General features: G+C 36.3%; 3 protein-coding genes across 3 annotated transcripts in view; 2 read left to right on the top strand and 1 right to left on the bottom strand.

Moving 5' to 3' along the window:
* LOC145769256 (uncharacterized) overlaps nucleotides 1-24,112 on the bottom strand; it is a 195,889-nt gene that overhangs the window by 126,989 nt on the left and 44,788 nt on the right. The gene's annotated exons all lie outside the window — the stretch shown is intronic.
* The window catches only part of LOC145769255 (uncharacterized), a 196,861-nt gene that overhangs the window by 161,145 nt on the left and 11,604 nt on the right, over nucleotides 1-24,112 (top strand). The window lies entirely within an intron of this gene.
* Nucleotides 5,202-8,566, top strand: LOC145769685 (uncharacterized). Its single transcript, XM_082581362.1, has 5 exons — nucleotides 5,202-5,737; nucleotides 6,120-6,354; nucleotides 7,353-7,564; nucleotides 8,050-8,197; nucleotides 8,358-8,566. The coding sequence occupies exons 2-5, from the start codon at nucleotides 6,297-6,299 to the stop codon at nucleotides 8,513-8,515; spliced, it is 576 nt and encodes a 191-aa protein (XP_082437488.1). The 5' UTR covers nucleotides 5,202-5,737; nucleotides 6,120-6,296; the 3' UTR covers nucleotides 8,516-8,566.

The following is a 24,112-nucleotide window of genomic DNA, read 5'->3' as shown; positions in this document are numbered from 1 at the left end:
TTTGATGCATTGTTTTGTTTGCCTTTTAAAAGGACACCGGCCACATGGTCAAATATAAATCTCGCGATGCCTTAACATAAGCAGGTGTTTGTTTCGGTAAAAATTTGTCAGATCTTTCTTGAAGGACGTTTCAAAGTTATTGTATGAACATATTATATTCACGATAACCATCGGCGTAGCTAGTGGAAGGGTACCCCCCCAGTAGGCAGTCCCCCCTACGGTCGGAAGCTTGTGGCGGCAGAATATTTTTAAACGTAAACGAAAAAGCATAGTAAAAATCTTTTTGAAACGGATTTGGCTCGAATTCTATTTGCTGGTTCCTACTTCACGCGTTCAGGGGTGCAAAATCATGGTCCGCCGCGGGCGTTACAAACCATAGCTATACGCCACTGACAGTCGTCGGCTCCAGCTTGTGTCCGAGCATTGGTTCGTCATCAAACCAAATTTGGCTTTGGATGGTGATGTCATATATGGCTTTGGAGGCCAGTCTACGATGGAAAAGACGTGGGCAAAAGTCACATTGTATGGAGGGTATGGATTGTATGGAGGGAGCAATGCCGGTCTTTAGGGTGTGCAAACCGTGCAATCGCACAGGGCCCGCAAATTAGGGGGCCGCAATTAATTCGGAAAATGCAGTGAAGTTGTCATTTTCAATGGAAAAATTCAACAAGTGAATTCAACAAAGGAATTAGCAACAAGAAAACATAGAGACTCGACGGTGCAACCTATTTCGTCCCCTGAACATTTCGTACCCTGAAAAGTTCGAGAAAAATAACAACAGAGCCGAAGTCGCTGATCGGAGTTGCCGCAAACATTTCAAAATTTTTCTCGATCTTTTCAGGGGACGAAAAACGTCGAAACTTGATTTTGTTACTCCGATTTCAGGGTACGAAATCGGGGTACGAAATGGGTTGCACCCAGACTCAAGCCTATGCCTCTATGTTGAGTCTGGATGCAACCTATTTCAACCTATTTCGAGACTTAGCTTTATTTCCGAAAAATGCCAAAGAAAGCATGATCTTATCGTTTTGCTATGCCACCGGACAGCATCATTTTACAGTAATATTCATACCCAAATTTTTGTTGAACATGCTGTCAGAATGTTGCAAATTCAAAGTAACTTTTAAACAATTTCTGGGGGACCCCCTCCCAGACCTCCCGCCGATGGGTGTCGTCTGCCGTCAAGCTTCACCCGCCGACCGTCAAACCACCCAACCCCTCCCCTTTCAAAATACTTACGTACGCTACTGAATTGGATCATTGTCATTAGGGCCCGCAAAGCATATTCCGCACAGGGCCCGAAATACCCTAACACCGGCACTGGAAGGAGAGACGTGGTAGTTTTAGCTTTTCTAGTGTTCGTTTTTCTTGGGCTTTTTGTATCCTTTTTGTTTCGAAAATTTCCGTGCCTTCCTTAGATCTTTTTCTCCAGAGTGATCTGTCACCAGCAAGTTTTTCCCATAAATCCAGATCAATATTTTCATGGTTGAGGGAGACTTTCAGCTGATCTTTGTATCTCATTTTTGGTCTTCTGGGGGGGGGGGGGGCTTATTCCTGTCTCAAGTTGTCCCTCTTCGTTGTCCATTTTCATGACATGTCCTGTCTAGCGAAGGCAGTGTTACAATATGGTGGCTTCTGAACTGGACAATCTAGAGCGATCAAGGATTGCATCTTTGGTGAGACAATCTTCCCAACGAGTGCCTAGCATTTCACCCAGTTTCCTCTGCTGAATATTTTCAAGAGGTTTGATGTCACAGCGGTATAATGTCCAGGTTTCACAAGCATAGAGAAAGGTGGATAGAACGACTGCCCGGAGGACCATAATTTTTGTGCGGATAGATATAGCATGGTTGTTGAAAACACGATGGCTAAGTCTTCCATAGGCACAATGTGCTGCTTTAACACAATGTTCAATTTTCCTTGACAGTGTTACAAACAGCCCAAAAAAATGTGGCCATGTGGCCGGTGTCCTTTTAAAAGGCAACAATAAATATCAAGCAAAATAAACAAATAAAAGAAGCAAAACCTTACACAAATTAGAGTGTAGTAGGAACCCCATAAACATTGGTTCGTGAAAAACACGTGAAATTCTGGGGGAACTCGTGTAATACTGGGGTACGTTCTTTTTACACCACTTTAACACGTGATTAACACGAGTTTTTTTACACATGTCATCAATTGCAATAATGCTTTATATCATATTTGAAGCAAGTTTTTCAACTCTAGAATATCAATTGATACGTTTTATGTTAATATCTTTAAAAAATCTCTGTAGTTACATATTCCCTTTTTTCTGTATACTCACGTGTTTTTAACGTGTTATACACGTGTTTTTTACACGCCAGTAGCAAGTTTGTTTCATGTTATTTTTCTCGTTTAAAATATTTTTTCAACTCTAGTAGGCTATTTGATGCGTTTTATGTTAATATCTTCAAAAAATCTCTGCAGTTGCATATTCACTTTTTTCTGTGTACTCACGTGTTTTTAACGTGTTATACACGTGTTTTTTTTACACGCCTGTAGCAATTTTGTTTTATGTTATTCTTCTCGTTTGAAATATTTTTTCAACTCTAGTAGCCTAGGCTATTTGATGCGTTTTATGTTAATATCTTTAAAAAACCTCTGTAGTTACATATTCACTTTTTTTTGTATACTCACGTGTTTTTAACGTGTTATACACGTGTTTTTACACGCCAGTAGCAAGTTTGTTTCATGTTATTTTTTTCGTTTAAAATATTTTTTCAACTCTAGTAGGCTATTTGATGCGTTTTATGTTAATATCTTCAAAAAATCTCTGCCGTTCCATATTCACTTTTTTCTGTATACTTCCGTGTTTTTAACGTGTTATACACGTGTTTTTTTACACGCCAGTAGCAATTTTTTTTTATGTTATTCTTCTCGTTTAAAATATTTTTTCAAATCTAGTAGGCTATTTGATGCGTTTTATGTTAATACCTTCAAAAAATCTCTGCAGTTAATTGCATATTCACTTTTTTCTGTATACTTACGTGTTTTTAACGTGTTATACACGTGTTTTTTTCCCGGGTTTTTTTACACGCCAGTAGGAATTTTGTTTTATGTTATATTTCTCGTTCAAAATATTTTTTCAACTCTAGTAAGCTAATTGATGCGTTTTATGTTAATATCTTCAAAAAATCTCTGTAGTTGCATATTCACTTTTTTCTGTACGGTATACTCACGTGTTTCTAACGTGTTATACACGTGTTCTTTACACGCCTGTAGCAATTTTGTTTTAAATTATTTTTCTCGTTTAAAATAATTTTTCAACTCTAGTAGGCTAGGCTATTTGATGCGTTTTATGTTAATATCTTCAAAAAATCTCTGCAGTTGCATATTCACTTTTTTCTGTATACTCACGTGTTTTTAACGTGTTATACACGTGTTTTTTTATACGCCAGTAGCTAAAAATAAAAGTTTTGTTTCATTTTGTTTTTCTCGTTTGAAATAATCGATAATCTTTGGGCTGATAATCCCTGGCCCCACAACGTAAATTCTGTTTTGGAGAAGCACATGTACGATAACTGGTTTATATTTTTTTTCAGCACTGCCTATTCTCCGACAGTTGTTACGTTGAGAATTGGCATTAACTAATCGTTTTCGTTTGGTCATTGTCTACAGTAGGAATTGTGAAAGTTAGGAATACTATATCTAATTTTCATTGTTACGACCGAATTTTCCCCCTTTCTTTTTCGTAAATATTGTATCACGGTTACCAGCGGTCACCTGATTTAAATCTGCCTAAAAGCGCATGAAAGCAAAAGTTCTTTCATTTTACCAAAAGATTTTGCACAGTTTGCACGAATCACTGTGAACATACCGAAACGTGCAGTCCAAGGATGCCAGAGCTTGGTTTTTCCACTAGATCTGTTTTTTTTTTACCACATCTGGGTTTTAAGTTTTTTTTTTCAAATTTAGGTAAATCTAGGTTTTTTGGTTTTTAATTTTGTACAGAGCTTGCACAGTATTAAGCCACTGGGATCCTCGGTAACTGGTCCACACTGCAACACAAAAATGATTTTAACTTTAAGGTAATGTTTTTTGCATCAGCTACTGTAGCCAGTGAGGTACAGCTGGTATACAGTAGTGTAGTGAGTTGTTGTGAGCAGGTTTTAATTGATACATATATTTGTCATCATTTATTACGCTTCTCAGGGGTATTGGTATTAGGCTGCGTAAGCTATAAGACTCAGATACGACTGTTAGTGTAGATCTAATGTTATAAACTTAACTGAACTCTTCTACAGTACCGGTATACAAAAACGAGTGATAAAAATGAAAAACCCAAAAAGAAGCAAAAATTGTGGTAAGGACAAAAAGGACTGGCTAAAAGTTCCTGAATTCAAAGATTGGTTGCAAATGTAAGAAGATGCTTCAAATAAAAACAACAGCTATTGCAAATGTTGAAAAGCCATACTGAAAAATGTTAATAAATCAATGTTGTTAGCTCACAGCAAGACTGAAAAACACAAACAAAACTACAGTGCTGCTAAGTCTCATGTGAAAATCAATACCTTTTTAACACAAAATTTAGCCACGCAGTCAGATCAAATTGCCAAAGCAGAAGCATTGCTTGCTGGTTATTTTTCTGAGCATCATGTACCATTCACTCGCATTAATCATCTTGTTGATGTTTATAGGAAAGCATTTCCTGATAGTGCAATGTGAGCGAAAGTGAATTTTCCTTGGGTATTTTCTTTCCTACTGTAATACCAAAACTTAACAATTTTTGTTGCATCTTGCTGTAATAGCCTACTCGTATAGCCTAATCTAATTTAGTAACCAACCTTGCCTCAATTAACTCAGTTAACCAACCAACCTCATTATTACTCGGAGATCAAAGCCAGACATTGTGACGTAAACTTGAATTAAATTGCGCGTGATTAGTGTAGAAGTACCTGTACTCTCATCGATTCTTAGCAAAAAATTCACCTTTGTTACGCTGATTCAATGTCATCAATCGTTAAAGCAACGTAAAAATCGAAAGTTTTCCTCCTTGAATGGAAGCTAAGGGATACAGTATTCACATTTTCTAGATGCGCGCTAGAATGCGCTGGAAAATATATTATCGCAACAATTGTTCGTTCGGATGCAACTTAGTTCGTACCTTGAAAAGATCAAGAGAAAAAATTAAAAAAAGCGGAAGTCGTTGATCGCAGCTTCCACAAACATTTTAAAATTTTCCCCCTGAAAAGATTGAGAGAAAGATAGCACATATATTTGTTCATTTCATTTTGATTTTAACTGTTCAAAACCAATTTTACCCTTAACGTATTTATATAATAATACATGGGTGCATGCCAGTACTTCGCTTTATAGTAACTTATTGCATTGAAGTCACGGTTACACTAATGTGGCAGTTGTATATTATATATAACGTTTTTGTAACATTGTTGTATAAATTGTATGTAATGTAAGTACATTTTGGCTTGTTACATTGTACCTGACAGCACCGCGATGCAAATTTTATTCTAATCTTTAAAGATACCGTACACCCATGCATTTCTACATTTATTGCATGTTGATTGGTTGAGTATGCAAAATATGTTGATGTTGACAAGATATCAATATGTATCATAATGTACTAATAAGCAAGGACAAGCATGACATCTAGCTGAAGTAACCATTTTTAAATTACGAATGCAGGAATAGCTGGTTGCCTTTGAGGATTGCATCTACAGATGAAAGCGACTCACTGGAGTCAGAAAATACCATTACTGTAAGTAAACAAATACTTTAATCACTTATTATTTATGATAATTCCAAACTTTGACGATTTTAAGTGTTGTTTTATGGGAAATTGAGCGGTTTCTAAAAGTGGTATAATTTAAAAAAAGATATTGCGATCTCATTTTTATGGTTAAAAGCACAGATTAAGGTGTTCAATCAGAACTTTTCGAACGTTGCCTTAATATGCTGTCATCATCCAGGATTTTGAGACCAGCATGTGCCCCAGTTGGAGCGTGATAGATGGACAGTCCAGAATAGCATAGTCGTCAGTTTGTTTTCATGTGCGACACTTGAGGGTGTAGAGGGAGCCAAGCATATCACTAAATATATTTTGTTAATGTTCACTTTGACAGTCACTAAATCTTCCACAGGTTTCTACTCCTGTACGAGCAGCTGAGGTTGCTACAACCTTGCAGCAACTGTCGCAAGTTCCGAATTTTCCACAAGCTTCCTCTGTGAGGGCACCACAGCATTCAAGTCCACAGCGCGAACAATCAATCCTTGATTTTCACTTGGATGACAATCTGTTAAATGTTGCAATTGACACTATGCCTGAAGTAACCAAGAACATATCTCGTGACGAATTTGTTACGCTCCAGAGTGAAGGTTTGCACATGGTTAAATTAAAATCTTGAAACTTGTTCGATTAACTTTGCTCAACAATTGTTCAGCTGCATCGGTTTGGTGATATAGTTTTAGTTATAATTCTTCACTTTGTCTATTTATGTTTACTCTTTTTTTATCCTTCGTAACTCTCATCTTTATTCAAGAGCAGCACGTTTTGAAAATTCAGTTTCTCTAATTTGGGAAGATCTGTTGAGTCTCTCACTTGAGCGCCTCTACAAGAGCATTGTTCTTAACCCTTAGGCGGTTGGGCTCCTGGAGTCTTGCTCAGTTTGGGGGGGGGCTGTCGATTTTTCTTATGCTTTAGGAGTGATATCTCTGTTATTTTTTAAGGCACGGTTTCAAAATTTGGGATTCATTTTGTAAAACTATTCACGCAGAGCATATCCGAAAATTAAAAGTATGTAAATTTTAGAACTGCTTATATACGTTGAAATGTTGATGTGACTTATGATGTTTGAAATATTTGGTATTTTTTGATAGAGTAATGAAAAACATGCATTGCAATGTTGTGATTAAATTTTATTTACATAATCTCAATTGAAATCATTTGATTAACGAGACATGGGCCAAATTAATTGCTTTCATCCAGCTGGTGGAAAATTTTTAAACAATGGAATATGAAATATTTCAGAGAATGTGCTGAGAAATGCCTTATATCTCTCAATTTATAACCTTTATTCGCTCAAAATTTCAGCTCAATAGAGGTGAATAAAAGTTAGGAAAAGTCAAGAAATCTCGTAGTCGCAGCCTCAGTGGTTTTAGAGATACAACTGTTGATACAAAAAAGTTGAATTGACAGCCCCCCCCCAACCTTCAAAGGGTTAATTGGCAGTATTATTTACCACTCGCTTTTCTTGTTTGGCAGCTGCTTAAATCACAACTGCCCTAGCGTCGGAGCTATTCTTTCTGTATTGTCAAAGCAAAGCATCTTTGCTAACACCAAATCATGTTAAAGCAACTATTTATTTTTCACGCAGTTCGACGAATTCGAATTGCTCAACTGGAAATTAAGGGAATTTTAAATTCTGTCAAAGAAAAATTGGATATAATAATGAAAAACGAAAGAAGTGCCCCAGCTCAACAAATAGAGGAACCCCCTTCGGAAATTCCATCTTTTCCCATCAACAGCCTGGAGGATTTTGATAAGCTTGAACTCAACCTGGGAAACAGCACTGTTCAAAATAAATTGGTAATTATTATTTTTTTACTGTTAACATGGCTGTGCAATCGGTATCACAACTCCGATTCTCCTCATAGAATAGACATACAAGAAATACTGGTTATTTTCACCCTCTTTAAAACAGTTTTGCAATGTCGGTACTGCTGCAAATTTCTTGAAACTTTCAACCAGCATTGATTGCAGCAAAACAACAATTTGTTTGGAAATGGTCAAAATTATACATTTTCCAAAGTTTTTGACACTTTGATAATGGATAATTTTAAAATTCCTCGCAATGTAGAGCATTCCTCAATTTTATATAGGGGTCGGAGTCAGTGCAATTTTTAAAACTCCGACTCCTTTGGCTAAACAATAAACATTGTTACGGCTCTGACTCCACGGCCCTGACTGTTAACAATGAAATTTAACAGCTTGCAGTATGAGTGCGCTCTACTTTTATTCTATGGAATATAATCGTGAAGTCTAAATTTTATATGATAAATGTTGTTTTGCAGATTTCTTATTTTAGTCGGTATTTTTCGACGGACTACAAAAAGAGCGTAAAGCAAATTCTTTATACGCTTATGACGAAGTTTAATTGGATGGGTCAACGCGGTTCCAAGAGCCCAATTAAAGATTGCAAACTTATTTTTGTAATTTATGGTATGTAGCCTAAACTTTAGATTTTGCACGTATACCCTGCTTAATGAACGTACAGTATGTTGCAATCTATTTTTAATATATTTAAACCGTGAAGAATTCTGTATATCTATTGCTAGACTATTGCTTTTGTGACTAAGCACTAACTCTTTTTTGCTTACAGCATCAGTTCGAACATACAGTTACACAAAAGACACAACCATGGGCGATGTTAAAGCTGTTGTGCAAGAATTCCTCAAATCAGCTGAAAAGAGAATAAGAAGACAGTCAGTCGCAAGGACATCTTCATCCAGCACGGTTCGCCCAACTGATGATGTGTGAAACAGCTGTACTGTCTTCAGTTATATCTGTATTTTTTGGCATGTGTGATTTTGGTACTAAATAAATTGCCATAGTAAACACGAGTTTGATGTGTAAAAACACAGGTTTGATGTCATGTAAAAACTAGGATTTGATGTGTAAGACACGGGTTAGAAGTCGTGTAAAAACACTGGTTAGATGTCGTGTAAAACACGGGTTAGATGTCGTGTAAAAACACGGGTTAGATGTCGTGTAAAAACACGGGTTAGAGATGTCGTGTAAAACACGGGTTAGATGTCGTGTAAAAACACGGGTTAGGTGTCGTGTAAAACACGGGTTAGAAGTCGTGTAAAAACACGGGTTGCGTTTGTGCAAACACCCGTGTAAAACACGGGTTTAGAAGTCGTGTAAAACACGGGTTTAGAAGTTGTGTAAAACACGGGTTTAGAAGTCGTGTAAAACACGGGTTAGATGCCGTGTAAAACACGGGTTTAGAAGTCGTGTAAAACACGGGTTGCGTTTGTGCAAACACCCGTGTAATACACGGGTGCACGTCACGTGTTTTACACGAGAAACTGGGGTAAAAAAGCACGTATCTTTCTCGTGTTTTTCACGAGCCAATGTTTATGGGGAAGCACAATATTACAGAGTGTCAAACTATGAAGAAGCATAATTCATATCTATTACCAATAGGCAATAAAACATGCATGTTCCTCCTCACTTCACTTTATCGGGCTCTTCTCATTTTTCAACAATTTTCAAACTTTCACAAAATTCAGAAAAAGTACGTTGTTTGCAAATATTTATCAACACCTTCCAAAACAGACCCTAAACAACTACTAGCAAGTCCAAAATGATTCAATCAAAATAAGATGATGCAATACTGATGCATTCAAAACGATGTCCTTTTAAAAGGACACCGGCCATGAATGGGTTAAAAAGGCGACTCAGTACAAATTGAGGAAAGTATCCTGGTGCATATGTGTAGGAGAAGCATATTTTTAGGGGGTGCGAAAGAAATTCTGCCCAAATATGATCAATTTTGCCCGAAAAAAATTTGCGATGAAATATGCTCCACCTCAAAACATGTCACATTTTTTTTGCACGTAGGTACAATTAATCTTGACTGCTGACTAATAAACATTACAACATAGTTGTCTAGTTTATCATTGACACCCAGGAACAAACTCAAATACAACAACATCAGACCTGTGATTTCTTTTTTATAGCTTCAATCCTGGATCCATTAAAGTTACATTTATCTTGCTGTGGTGCAGTACTAGCAGTGGCCTACATCTTCAAAAAGGTGCAACTTACTCCAATATTGCTACTACTACATGGATGTGAAACACTAAATCTGCAGAAAGATAGTCTACATATGAGACAGCCTAAATCAGATAGAACATACATTGATAAAGAATAAGTTACAGTTTTAAAAAACTACTGTTGTGTTAGGTGCTTTAGAGTATAGAACACAGTCTGAACTGAAACAGTTATTAATGGAGTCTTACTGGTCTGTGGTGTGTTACCCAGCCATTTATCACTACCTTCAAAGCATATGCCATAATGCTGGTGGTACTGCTATTTTGCATTTATCAAATGCGGGCATTTGCTCAACAATCTAACCTCTTAGAGAAGGTAATTTATTAACTCTTTCATATCTGGGCTTTTTGAGACGATTTTTTTCTGGGCAGGGGCACAAAGTGCCTTAAAGTTTAACCGCTTATAACTTCTTTAAGTTATGAACTAGAATCTTTTACCGCTGGAAAAACAATTGCAAGGCCTTTGAGCGTTGAATGATATTAACATGTTTGTAATACATATTATTAAAGTTTGTTAATAAACGTGTTTATGAACGCGGGTCAAATTTGAAAGCTGCCTGATTTTTATAATAAAGAAACAAACCTTTCGTTTTTCCCACTCTCGTGTCATTTGCCTTTTTCTAGACCTCTTTTTTGCTGTGATGGTCAGAAATAAAAACAAACCTCAACTGAACTGTGAAGACGTATTGTCGCCTGATTAGTTACGCTTGGCCGGCCAACAAACAAACTATGACAATTCGATGATTACGACGATCTTGTGTGTGTTCGAACAATGCCCTTAGAATTGCGACTGCTTTCCACATTTCGCTGCTTTCCAGATAGAATAAACAAGTTTTATTCCGTTACAGAAAGTCTGTCCCTGATGTTTCGTCGATGCATTTCTACGTTGAATCAACGTAAAATGCTTGATCATTATTGTAACAATATGTTGCTTACTTTGATTGTAGCCTATCGCACAAACTACAAATCAAACATTACGATTTTATCTTTTTATGTGCTCTACCCTTGTTCGACGACATTGCCGAAGTCGTAAATACGCTTGTTTCTTAGAAGATGCTGAAGCCCAAATTTAATTATTTTTGATTTGATTCTTTTTGATGCATGTTGTACTCCCATAATAATAACAAAATTGCTCGATTATTGATTTCACAACGCCTTATCGTACCCTAGATTCTTGCAAGTATATTCACTTGTATTTATCTCGTAGAGCGTCGATACAATATAATATAACACCTGTCATGCTACATACATAACGTGTTTTGTCAGCACCACGGTGTAATGAATTCTAGGTCATTGATTTTCGTGATGAGTTCATAGCGTCCCTACAATGAAGAATGAGAGGTACTTCAAGCGGTCCCATCATTGCTAAAAATCATTATACGTTTCACATATTTGTGTAATCGGTTGTAACAGTCAAATTATGCTAATTTACTGTCATTCAACCTATTTAGACAAATATAGATGAGTTTATATCGGACAGAAAACAAAGTATCCTGGCTCATTTTAATTTCTTTGCGCAAAACTTATAAACTTTACAGCTATTCTACGTCATTTTGATGTCTCATGACACTTTGTTATTTATGAGATGAAGAATACTTTGAATAAGACACAAAGCATTCCTGATTATTGAGGCAAACTCTTGAATTATGTAAAATCGTACTGATGAATTCCTCTAAAGGTGCGATATAGATTATCTGCAACAGGTTTGCAGTATATTTAGCTCTGGGAGTACTATGAGCAACTGTCCAAATAAAACGACATCTACGATATGTTAGTATGCTAAAGACCAACGTTGCGTACAGGAGTAATGTAGAAATGCACATAATATCATGGCGATATTACAAGTCAGGTTACATCATTAGGCTATATGAAAAAATATGTTTTATGGCCCAATTAATTTGATATTGAAAAGGCCAGAAGTAAAGTAATAAACTTCGGAGCATAACCGTAGGATTTAGAGGAAATTCGGACTATGAATATCAAAGCTAACGCATTAGCGAACATATTAGCGAACAAATAAAGCAGCACAACCCCAGGCTCAACAAACAATTATTCGCTGGAGGGGCATCTTTTTTGTTGAATTTGTATTAGCTTACGTTTATTTTATGTTATGTTGTCCGCTCACTATCTCGTCTCATGACCACACTCCCGCATAATTATGACAGATTGCTACCACCTTTTGTGTTTGTTCGTCAGTTGTTGCTTGTACGCAGGTCAGTGCAGTTTTATTGAATTTCAGTCATTTATTATTAACATTTCACGAATAATTGTTTTGTTTAGATGAATTAAGATATTTTCCTGAAGAGGGCAGAAAGTTTTGCCGAAAACGTTCGAAATTATGTATCTATTTCATTTCTGTATTAATTTTGAATTATGCAATTCAATGTTATTAAGTTGTTATCGATTGTCTATCTATATTATTCAAACGTTTCGATAACTGCTGTTTTCATCGTCAATCAAAAGTAACAATGAAGCTATGTTTTTACAATGGCAAAATCGAGCGAAAAATGCGATACAGTAGTTGAGTCACCTCGGCTATCAAAATCAGTCACTCAACAACGATTCAACATCTCCCAACGTTGAATCAATACAAATGGCTGACTCTGCCAGCAAGGGATAGTATAGCGTCTGAATAATAATTGTAACGAATGTCTGCTCTTTCCTCCAATTATTGTATTATTAAATTTAACTTCTTAATTGCTCAAAACACGAACAGTTGAAGAAAAAAATCTTCTCACACGCTATATTGGATTTATTTTTCTTGCAGAATGAAGTCATTTTGTTTCAGCAAGTGGCCCGTGTGTATCTTATACCACAGTTCAAAATTATGGTTTCGAATGTGTTTTATTATGTAAAGCAAACGGCAAATTTATTAGCAACCGAAGATGAAAGAGATGCAAATTTTTCGGATAGTGATGTTGATTTGCCTTTATCTGATGGTGAAGGTGGTCCGCTAACATCTGACAAGAGTAACGAAGATGAGGTCGTTACCGTCAGACATAGGCAGTCCCAACGTCGTAAGAGCCATGACGTCAAATCATTAGATAGCGCCTTGGATGAGGAAAATTACCATACATTGCCTGACCAGGAAGAGGAGCGAATGTCGGTGGTTGTTGACTAAAGAAGTAGAGTGAAAGTTGTTTGGAGTACCAAGCAACCATCAATAAGAGGAAGACAAAACTCTGCTAATGTGGAGCACAGTTTACCAGGAGTAAAGCGCGATTATCAATATGCAACGACGTCGTATGATGCATGGCGTTTCTTATTTACAGCAGAGATGATCTACATCATTGTTTCAAGCACCAGCACATGTATACGAGAGAGGCTATCGCGAATATCGGAGGCTCAACGAACACCTTGGCATGCTTCACATTTTCAGCAAACTGATGCCATGGAACTAGAAGCATTCATTGGATTGTGGTGTATTAGAGGACTACTCAAGCGAACATTTCACCGAATTAAGATTGCTTTTCCCATTTATATGGACATCCTATATTTAGTGCGACAATGTCGTTGAACCGATTTAAATTTCTGTCTGCAAATATTCGTTTTGATGATAAAAGCACTAGGGCCAATCGCTGGCAAAGTGACCGATTTAGAGCAATCAGAGAACTTTTCCAATATTTTACTGGAAATTGTAAAAAGATTTTAATACCAGAAGACTTCCTTTCATTGGATGAGACTTTGTTTCCATCCCGCGTTGGTGTGTCCTTCAGGCAATAAGCTTCAGGCAAAAAATAAGCCTGCTAAATATGATTTGTTGCTAAGAAGCATAAATAGTGCGCGTATGTCATTCACCTATACCGCCATAGCTTATGCGGGTAAGCCAGTAGGTGTACCAGGACCACACTATCTGACTTCCACTATGGAATATGTGGAAACGTTGGTACACAATTTGGACAGAGTTTCTTCGCTTCAAGGACGAAACATATCCCTTGATCGCTTTTACACTTCACTTGATTAGGCAGAATGGCTTTGGAACAAAAACATAACTTTAGTTGGAAAATGGCAAAGCAATAGAAAAGGGGTTAGCGAGTTAAAATCTCTCACTGATTGGGAAGCCTTCAGTACCAAAATTTACTGGGAGGAGTCGAGAAACCACATTACCGTTACGTCGTACGCAGTCAAACCAAAATCTACCGGTAAACGCAATGTTCTGGTCCTATCAACTATGCAGCCAATCCTTGGAGTAACCAAAGATGACGGAAAGGAAAAACCTGCAATAATCAAGCTCTACGATTTTACCAAGGGTGGGACTGATGTCGTCGACCAGAAGATGGCATATTATAGCGTCAAGCCGAAAACAGCAAAATGGACTGTGTCTGCATTTTCTTACATTTTAGACGTTGCGCGGGTCAATGCGATGACCATTAGTTACTTGAACCGCGAGTTGTCCTTTTCACAAGCCAAGGGAGACAAAAGTTTTGTGGAGGGGTGGCAACTAGCCATGTCATTAGTCAAACCACACATGTCTAGACGATCGGATGATGTACCTATTCTACGTGGGTCACTCCGCCATGCAATGTCAACATTTTTGGGACGAAACCATGGATTAACAGCAAACTCAAATTTGCTATTACCAGTGGTTTTCATAATGAAATAGCGGGCTATCATAAGATTTGTTCTTATCATGTTATCGTTGATTATGAGATTAGATATTTTAATCACAGTATTTGGTCATTTCTGCTATATGGCTGTGAATCCTGGACTTCCTGAAATTTGGTTCATTCGTAGAATGATGGGAATTAACTGGATGGATAAAATCACTAACGAAAAAGTGTGGAGACGCTCTGGGTGCACCCCTGGCGTCCTCATCACAACTATCAAAAAAAGGCAAATGACATTTATCGGGCATGTCTACCGCAAACGCGGGAATTGAACACTCGGCAATGATGGGGCGATTTCCTGGTCAGAGACACCAGGGCGGCCACGTTTGGAAATCTTCAAAAATCTTTCAACGTGGACAAACCAAAATTTTGAAAATCTAATTAGAAGTATGGACAATCTATCGTTGTGGAGACTCACGGTAGCCGACGCCTTATTCAGGCATGGCCGATGATGATGATGATTTGGTCATCACCGTTTTATTCAAAAGCGGGGTATTTTTCTATCTATTAATTGATCGAAATATTACTTATAAAGCTGTGCGGTTCAATTTCATTACCATTATACTTGACGATGCTAATTTACTACACTTGCAATACGGTCTGTTTTGTAGCCTACAATATTTCGCACAAGTCATATTTTTTTTGTGACTGGAATTTCTTGTCTTCGAAAAATTTTGATAAGTCAGTTTTTCTCAATGCAATGACGAGCTGCATGTCTTCATTTTCAATAAACAGTGCCTGGATGACAATATGTGTTTCCATTTTCGCTGATAGGCATTACTTTCACAGATCAAATGTTTGTACTGTTTCAACGTCGGACGATGGTGAACCGCTGTAAAGCGGCCGATATTTCCTGCGAAAGTTTTGCGTAACAAAAAAGCATTCATTCAAGAGGAATGCAATGTGAAACAAACTCATGATTTTCTTAGGTCGTATCGCAACACCGCTGAACGTTGTATCGACATAAGCAAAGTATCTATAAGCTATTAGCACTCGCAATGACACGATAGGACATATCAAGCTGTGCTTATTTCTCTACGATAAGAATTAGGTCAGGGCAAGAGCGGCAAACCACAGTTGACCTTTCGCTGCTTGATATTTGAGCAAACAAATTATATGGTAGATTATATTATGGTAGAGTAGATTACTTACATACGTTCGACGTCTGTTGATGCTGTGTATGTCTTGTAAAAGCAGCGCGATCATTTCGGTTACAGCTGCACAAGCTAACACAAGGCGAGGCACGAAAGTAGATGCTCATAATAATTTGACGTCTACTGGGATTGAATCAATGCAAATAGGGTGATGTTTCTATAAAAGATTCAATTTTGCAAGTTGGGCACGTGCTATGCGCCGGCGCGTATCACCAGTGAATAAAGAAACAACAGGAGAAAATTTCTGCTCCTAAAAAGAGCAAACTGCAAAATTGTTTGTGACAAGGTGTCATAAACCACGTTGTATTTCAAATAGTATCTGAGATACAAATTTTTGAGTAGCATCTCCAATATGCGTATGAACTTTGTGACAAAGTCATGAAATTTCAGCTTTTTAGAATAGTTTTATTGTATGGTTTTCAGCGTTTGAAAATTCGTAAGGCATGAGATGCCCTAGCCCAGGCATGAAAGTGTTAAGAATCAATTTCGCTATAATAATAGCATCTTCAGCTAGCACATGTAAAAAAAAAAAAATTTAAAATATGTAAAACTAACAAATAAAGCAAACTTTGATATCAACACACATAAAAATTCTGTTCTCAACAGATGGTTAGACCTACATTATGGTCAAACCAAATGCCTAAGACTAACTCTTAGCCTGATGTTCTGCCAATGATTAGGCTACTAACAATGCACTGATACAAAAGTCAAGAAATATATGAACAGATCTTCCATCAAGTAAATTTCAACAGTTTAACACCAATACAAAGAGAAACACAATTTAGTTTTCAGTCCGTTGCGGTACATTTGTGTATCATTATTATCTGACATTATTTTCTTTGCATAAACTCTTTTGTGTCATTTGTTTTCTTTGACAGGAACTGTACAGTGTACAATAGTATATATATAATGATTATCCCATAGCCCGGGTTACCATCATCAAAACAAAAAAAGCTCGTTGCTTTGGGATACTTGTAAAAAAATCTTTAATGCAAGCTTTTAGGTAATGCTTCTATTGAAATAGTTGGGTTTTAAAAAAAAATTGAGTTGCTACAGTTTTGAATAAAAGCTTATCATGAGCCACGTGATGCTTAGCATCAAGAGAAGTAGCTATTCGCAAGAAGAATTTAACATACAAGAAAGAAATAGCTTAGTTTTAAATTTGATTTATTGAATGAAAATACACATTAAATCTAAAATATGAAAAACATTCTGTGGAATGAATTAAAACAAACTAAGCAAACAACTCAAAAATAAGCATGTTTCATAAAAAACAAGCACAGTAGTATTTTCTAAGACATTGTACTTAAAAATGAGCATAACTTTTAGAAATAAGCATAGAATGGTAACCCAGCCTATAGATTAAAATTAATGGTGTGTCAAAACTACATTTTCATTTTTAACTGCAAAACTACACTACATTTTCAATTACAGGAACAAAATCATTGCTAACAGTAAGTTATTGGCATTAACCCTAAATCTTCTACCACAGACCACTCACTGACTTTCAGAAGTTGGTTCTGAGATACATTGGTCGAGCCTGTGTTAAAATTCACTTCTTTACTTGAACTCACAGTCACACTTACATCTTGTTTACTAGAATTTGCTAGAAATGACAATTTTCTTTGTTTTGGATCATCTACACCTGGAAACCTTATACTCTGATCACCTGCATGCTTCCTTTCAAATGTTCTTAAATGTACATTATCCGAGAATAACAGCTTTCCACATTTAACTTTTTCTCTGTAACTTCTTTTTCTATTTTTATCCATGGCCGATATGTTAACTACACTACACTTGTAGATGTCAGCTAAAATGAGAAAAGCACTGCTGATGAACAATAATATAGGATTGTTCCAGCATTTGCATTTGACAAACAGACAGGATTTTCAATTATAGACCAGGATGGTTATATATTATATATCTTTTCAACACAAATTTGCAGGCAATAAATATATCATACCACATGGGAGTCGGGTTGTTGAAAATGATATTGAAAAAGCTTTCTGATGAAACTAACAATTTGAGTTTAATTAATTATGTGTCGTATACGAGTTTTGAAGGTTACACAAAATTAAGTTGCAACAAATATGTATCCCACCCTGTTCTGACTAATTGTGCCCAAAATTATTAACAATTTTGGCAAATTTTTGTTTGCCCAAAGTTCATTATTGATTTGAGGATTACACAAAACTAGGTTGCAACAAATATGTATTGCACAGTTGCACACTATTCTGACTAATTGTGATCACATTTTCCTCAAAACAAATTTGGCTTAAATCTTTTTTGCCCAAATTTCATACTGTATGAGTTTCGAAGATTACCGCACACAAAACTAGGTTTCAACAGATAATGTGTTTCACACTGTTGTGACTAACTGTGCCCAAATTTTCCTCCAAGCAATGACTGGCTAATTTTTTTTTGCCCAAAAGTCATATAATAAGAGTTTCGATGGTTTTACAAAACTAGGTTGCAACAAATATGCCTTCCACACTATTCTGACTAACGGTGCCCAAATTTTTTTGGCTAATTTTCTTTGCCCGAAGTTCATATTCATACTTGAGTTATGGCCTATCGTCACTCAAAGACATTAGACTGCAAATCTTTCATCCAAATTGATGAATTTCTTATCAATTAACGCATTTTTAAAAATTAAATGCAGTTTTAATTAGTTCTTTAAATCAAGAAGCTAAAAAGAAATGTACTTTTGATGAATCGACTAAATACACAAAAATTTTCTGCCCGAATTTTCTGCAATTTTGCCCGAATTCTCGACAAATCAAAAGTTTTGGGGGTGCGATCGCACCCCCTGCACCCCCAGCTCCTACACCTATGTCCTGGTGTACCACATTGACAACATTACGATTGTGCAAGTTATGCTTGATTAATTGTTGTTTTTACGTTTTTAATGTTAAATTGTTGATTAATTGTTAATTGATTGTCGATGTTATGTTGTTGATTGCATCACCATCATGTGTCGTCCCTGAGACGAAGGTTGGCTGTCAATTGCTTCCACACGTCACGTTGTTTCGCTGCTTTTTTGCTTTTCCATTGCTTGACAAGTCAGCCCAGTGTTTTACATCATCTCCCCCAAATTTATCTCCTTCTTCCCCTGCACCTCCTTCCTTCCACCATACCTTCAATAACCAATTAATGTAGCTGTCCTGCCGATCTTCTCAAAATATGTCTGACGAATCTTATCTATTGTTTTGCTAAATCGTTCGCCCATCTATCTTATACTCCAATGCTTTTTCTAATTGCGTTGTTTGTAATGTGTTTTTATGACATCTTTAATGTTCTTCTGTAGCACCAAAGTTGAAAAGTATTTATTTTTTTTTTGAATTTCTTTGTTGTAGGTCCAACTTTCACTTCCATATGATACAACTAGTTTGATCGAACAAGGTGATAATATCAGTTTAAATTGCAAATATATATCACTTCCTAAAAATTCCTCTTCTTTTGCTGATTACGACGTTTAGTGGTTTTGATATGCATTAATTTACTCCATACATAATATGCTGTTTGTGGACAGATAAACCAGAGGTTGGTAAAGCAATAGAAGAGATAGTTCGAAATGAATTCACTGCACAATCGTTCGCGAGGGCTTCCCCGGAACCCGCTTCGCGTGTGCTAATTGTTCTCACGAGTGACAGTAGCGAAGATAACGTGTCATCTGCGGCTCAAAAGGTAAAATGGTGTTTGATGCAAACCTAGGATCTTGATATAATCAATTCATTGATTAAAGTTTCAAAGTAGAGTTTAGCCAATCGTTAACTTTACATATCGCTAACGATGAACTAAACATCCATCAGCTAAAACATTGGCTACTTTCATATCTCTAAAATTTAGATAGTAGGCCTGGAATAAGATTAAAACAAAGAAAGCCTCTCTAAAAATGTTATAACGATTGAGTTTCAATTGATATTCAGCTAAGTATGAAATGATAGAGCTTTACAATCATTCCTTGCTGTTTTATGGTGATCGATCAAGCTTCGTCATTCGAACATCACAACAATATCCATTGGAATTGGTAAGAGCGCCAATCCTGATGAAATTCGAGCCATAGCTACGGATCCCACCAACAAGCATAATTTCCATCTGAAAGGTTATGAAGAATTGGAGGCTTTAATGTCGTTGGAGATATATCCGCTAATGTGCCACCTGCCAACTTTAATAACGGTAGGTGTGAATTCAAAGCAATGAAATAAGACAATGCATATAGCCGATTTTAGCAAATATGAAGAAATGACTTTAGAAGCCAGTTATGTCAAATTTAGTAGGCTACCGTATATAAAGTGTGCTAAAACAGTGTAGTCTAAATAATTGTGATTCATTTTATTACACCGAAGATGGAAACAGTTTACTTTTCCAAACGTTTCCTGAACATCAGTTTAGTTTCTATTGTTTGGAATCCGAATTGTTGATCAAAGCTTGTTTTTACTTCAAACACTATTAAAAAAGCTGCCATTAAAAAATCTCAGTGTTAGCTAACTATGCGTTTAGTCTCTACCTTTCACGTGTAGCCTATTCTACAATAAAATCTTCCCACATAACACAGATAGACGAGGTACTTTAATCATTCGCTTTATACCATTGGTCTGATCTAATTACTATGATCTGGAACCTTACCATGATGTGGCGATGTACGAAAACTGAAATTGCAACTTTTTTCCAACTTTTATCATTTGCTACACAGCTGTGAATTTTGTTATGGTTTAACCCATATAAGACATGAAAAATAAAGATGCTTAAAATTCGTGAAAGTCACATATCATTTTTATTAGTGTGTAAAGGGATGGTAATTGCCAAAAAAAATTTTAAGTTTTGTTGATTTATTGAAATATTTGCAAAAATCGAACGTTGCGAAAACGCATCGTTTGTCATCCCGCCGGCAGTGGATGTTGCGAAAACGCACCGTTTGTCACCACGCATACTATTGCTGTTGTCGCAATTGATTCGTACAGACTTAAAACATATACGTAGGCTATGTTTGTCTAAGCTCTTGATCTTCCTAGCTCTTATCTTCATCCGTTTAGTTGTATGCATATCAGTTTATGATCTGTCTGCAGTGTTTTTTCTGAAATATTGTAATATTTAGTACACTAAATCAGCTTGGCAGTTTGCAAGATTTATTGCTGGAAAAACGGTTGCATTATCATGTACTCACTCGTAAAAACGTATTCACTGTTAGTGGTAATGTTGAAAGCATTTCAAATGTAAATAAACATCGCATTCCTTGCAGACATATAGCCTACTGTTGGTCTCTGGCATTGTCTGCATCTTCGGCAGCTTTTGGGTTCACTTGGAACGATATCATGAGCAATTTGATCAAACCGCATCTCTGCATTGATCGCGTTTTTTAGCGACCGTTGTCTTCCTGTTTTGTTGCAGAGGGACTCCACATTTTTTAAGCCAGATTTGTACCAGTGATCTGGTAAAGGTCAGCATGTCTTGGCTGTAACCACCTTCACTCGCAAACAGCCAAGCGTTGTTCACACATACATTCAACATGTAGGAGAGGATTGAAAAGTACCATTTCTTGCCTCGAATATTTATCCTGTATTGTGAGACTGAAGGGGCGGGACCTTGTCACTATAGCTTCAGCCGTAAGCTGATCACGCGGTAAATGGCCCAGCTGCACATTTCCTTCGTTACCTGAATCTTCATCAGTGATATTTCCATTATCCGGTGGAGCGATAAACACTCTAATTTCTGCAGACATTTGAACGACAGTGATGTTATCATCATTTTCTTCTTCAGAACTTTCTTTCTCAGAGTATCTTTCAAGTTCTTCCAACTCTTCATCCAATCTCTTTTTTCTAACAATGGAGACAAAAATAATTAACCACACGTGTGAGAAAGCTAGAGTTAGAAAAGTAGAACAACATTGTAATTTGCTTTCGACAACAATCACTAAATAAGGCCAACAGTTAGCACAAACCATTTCCTGTAACACTGAAAAATTGTTATGATATGGAAGATAAGTCGGGCTTGTGGGGTATTACTTGAAAACCTTCAACAGATCTTTGAAGCACATGGTAGAATTTTAATAATTAATATATAATTCTTAATTGACGAATGAATTCTAACTTGGATAGCGGTTAAATATTTTTGCATGAGGTTTTAATTATACTGTAATTATGTACGAAACTAGTGTAATATGTTATAAAACATTCAAAGACAGATAGCAGATGGATTGAGTTGGGTCAGATTATAGTTTGTAAAGAAAACTTTATTTACAGATTAGCATATTTCATTATCAACAGCAATCAATCCATAATAAAATGCAGAGCGGTCGCACATCGAAAGCTCACGGTATGACAAACGTTGCGAAAACGCATCGTTCAGCGCATCTGTGATGACAAACGTGAACCAAGCAAAGTGAACCAAGCAATACCTAATACATTAAATTAAGATACACACTAAAAAAAAATTGTAAATTCGTCATATAAAAATGCAACTTACCTAATATTTCTTGCAGCCATCGTATTCCAAAAAAATGTCGAAATTCAGAACTATGTTAAAACTTCAGTAAAGCTAATAAACAGATAAGCTAACTTGTTTCTGACTCTCATAGCACTAAACTAACTAATGAAACTGGACTGACCGCAAAATCTCAAGCAGTTCGACCTAGAAATAGAAAAAAGCGCGACCTACTTGTCTGTTGCGAAAACGCAACGTTTGTCTTATATGGGTTAAAATAACATGAAATTGAAATAACTTGAATAGAAACAACATTTCAGCCACAAAACACAGTTTTTGAGAAAAATAGGATTTTACAGTTTCAGTAACTTTTGCAAAACTGCAATTTTATAACTACGGTACCGTACTTCATAATATTTTCCTCGCTAACTTGACTAAATTAATCGACTTATTAAGTGAAATTTAATTCTGAACAACTTTTGTTGGCAAAACAAGCCATAATCTGAATATTGGATTGAAACATTTTCCTAAACCAAGCTCTTAGCTACATCTGCAAGACATATATCTCTGAGCTGCTCCACTGTGAGAAAATTTGTTTACAAACTTATTAATTAAAAAGGAGAGATTTTTTCAACACTCAAGTTCAACAACCACTGTGCATTTTTACAATAAAGTATTCCCAGAAAGCTCGTGGAATATCCGCTATCTTGGAAAGTGGAAAGAAGCGATACCTGGAAACCAAAGTCCCCAAAAGCAAAGGTTTATTTATAAATTTCTTCTCCATGGCAGAGGGGAGTGCTGGGTCAGGATTCATATCAGTCGCGGTCCCTCAACCTAATTTGGCTTTCTACGATATTTTTGTCAACCTAAAGATGGTGAGAGTGTGTGAAGAGTTATTTCATCTGATTTAGCCACTGTTTAACATGTAGAAAAAAACTACAAGCGTTGGTAATTGAATTGAAATTGAATTTAAACTACAAGTAATTGAATTGAAACTACAAGCGTTGGTAACAGAAAATATATTTCGCACTTGCTAGTGCATCGTCAGTTCTGATAAAGGGAAGTTTTAAAGCCTACAAGTAATGTTTTAAATAACAAAAAAAAAAACGTAATCATTCTAGAGTTGTTTTATGATTGTTTACCAATACATTACTAGTACATTAGTTTATGTCGGCACACTTTCTTTGTTCTATACTTTTTTGATTGAATTATCACGCCTTGTTTTGTGCCACTATCTCTTGTGCTTCTGTTTTTCTTGCGTAATATGCCTGAGTCTTTGTCTGAACAATCAATTAATTTTACCTCTGAAATACTTGACCCGTTGTGCTGTGTAATTCTCAGTTATCATTTTGTGTGAGCGAGGCAGTTTCTCAAATGTTTAGATTTGACCATATTTTCGCTGTGATACTATATGATTTTTTAGCATTTCTTTTAATAATGTATTTTTTCTTATAGGCTTGAAAAGGGCTATATAACTAGCCGAAAACGTTCGCTTTTTGTTTTTTGTTTTTATAATGTTAAATGTAGTGTTGTTGCTGAGTTATGTCTGTTTATGGTTTAAAAGAGTTACCTCTCTACCCAAATTGTATTATACAAAGAGTTTCTAACAGTAAAAAGTACCAACATCAACAATCAGCCATTGTCACCAACGTATTATTTATTCAGGGCTCCACTTTCGTTCATGTACAAGCGAGCAAGCTGGTTACAAAACATGAAAAAAGAGTTCACGGAATAAAAAAACGATCCACAAGTGAAAGATATATTACGGTTTACATAGCTCTAGTTTCAACAGGCAACGCATCTTTGAACTTGCAAGCGAACTTGACTCTCCTGGACGTTGGCGATTTTTCTTTGCTGAAAAAATACCAAACCACCACAACAACAACATTAAGTGTCGCAAACGTTGCAGAAAATACGTCAACTGACGCAACGTCAACTTCTTTCCCATCAATTGTTGTTGCTCAATCAAACTCTAATGCACTACCTAACGACAAAAATTTTATTGATTATGGAAGTGATAAAGATGCAAAGAAAAATGATTCTATTTCAAATTCTAAAACCAAAGATTCTTCTCCGTATGAACCTTCTTCGCCACTTCATACAAAAAATACT

This window comes from Aplidium turbinatum, chromosome 4 (assembly GCF_918807975.1).
Source record: "Aplidium turbinatum chromosome 4, kaAplTurb1.1, whole genome shotgun sequence".
Classification (NCBI taxonomy): domain Eukaryota; kingdom Metazoa; phylum Chordata; class Ascidiacea; order Aplousobranchia; family Polyclinidae; genus Aplidium; species Aplidium turbinatum.
Note: the sequence above shows the minus strand (reverse complement) of the source record. Positions and strands in the feature narration are given on the sequence as shown.

Bases quoted from the DNA above. Each gene is read 5' to 3' on its own strand.
- LOC145769685 (XM_082581362.1), top strand. From the start codon at position 6,297: ATGCCTGAAGTAACCAAGAACATATCTCGTGACGAATTTGTTACGCTC. The intron at 7,565-8,049 runs GTAATTATTATT...GTTGTTTTGCAG, and splicing joins GCACTGTTCAAAATAAATTG to ATTTCTTATTTTAGTCGGTA. The intron at 8,198-8,357 runs GTATGTAGCCTA...TTTTGCTTACAG, and splicing joins ACTTATTTTTGTAATTTATG to CATCAGTTCGAACATACAGT.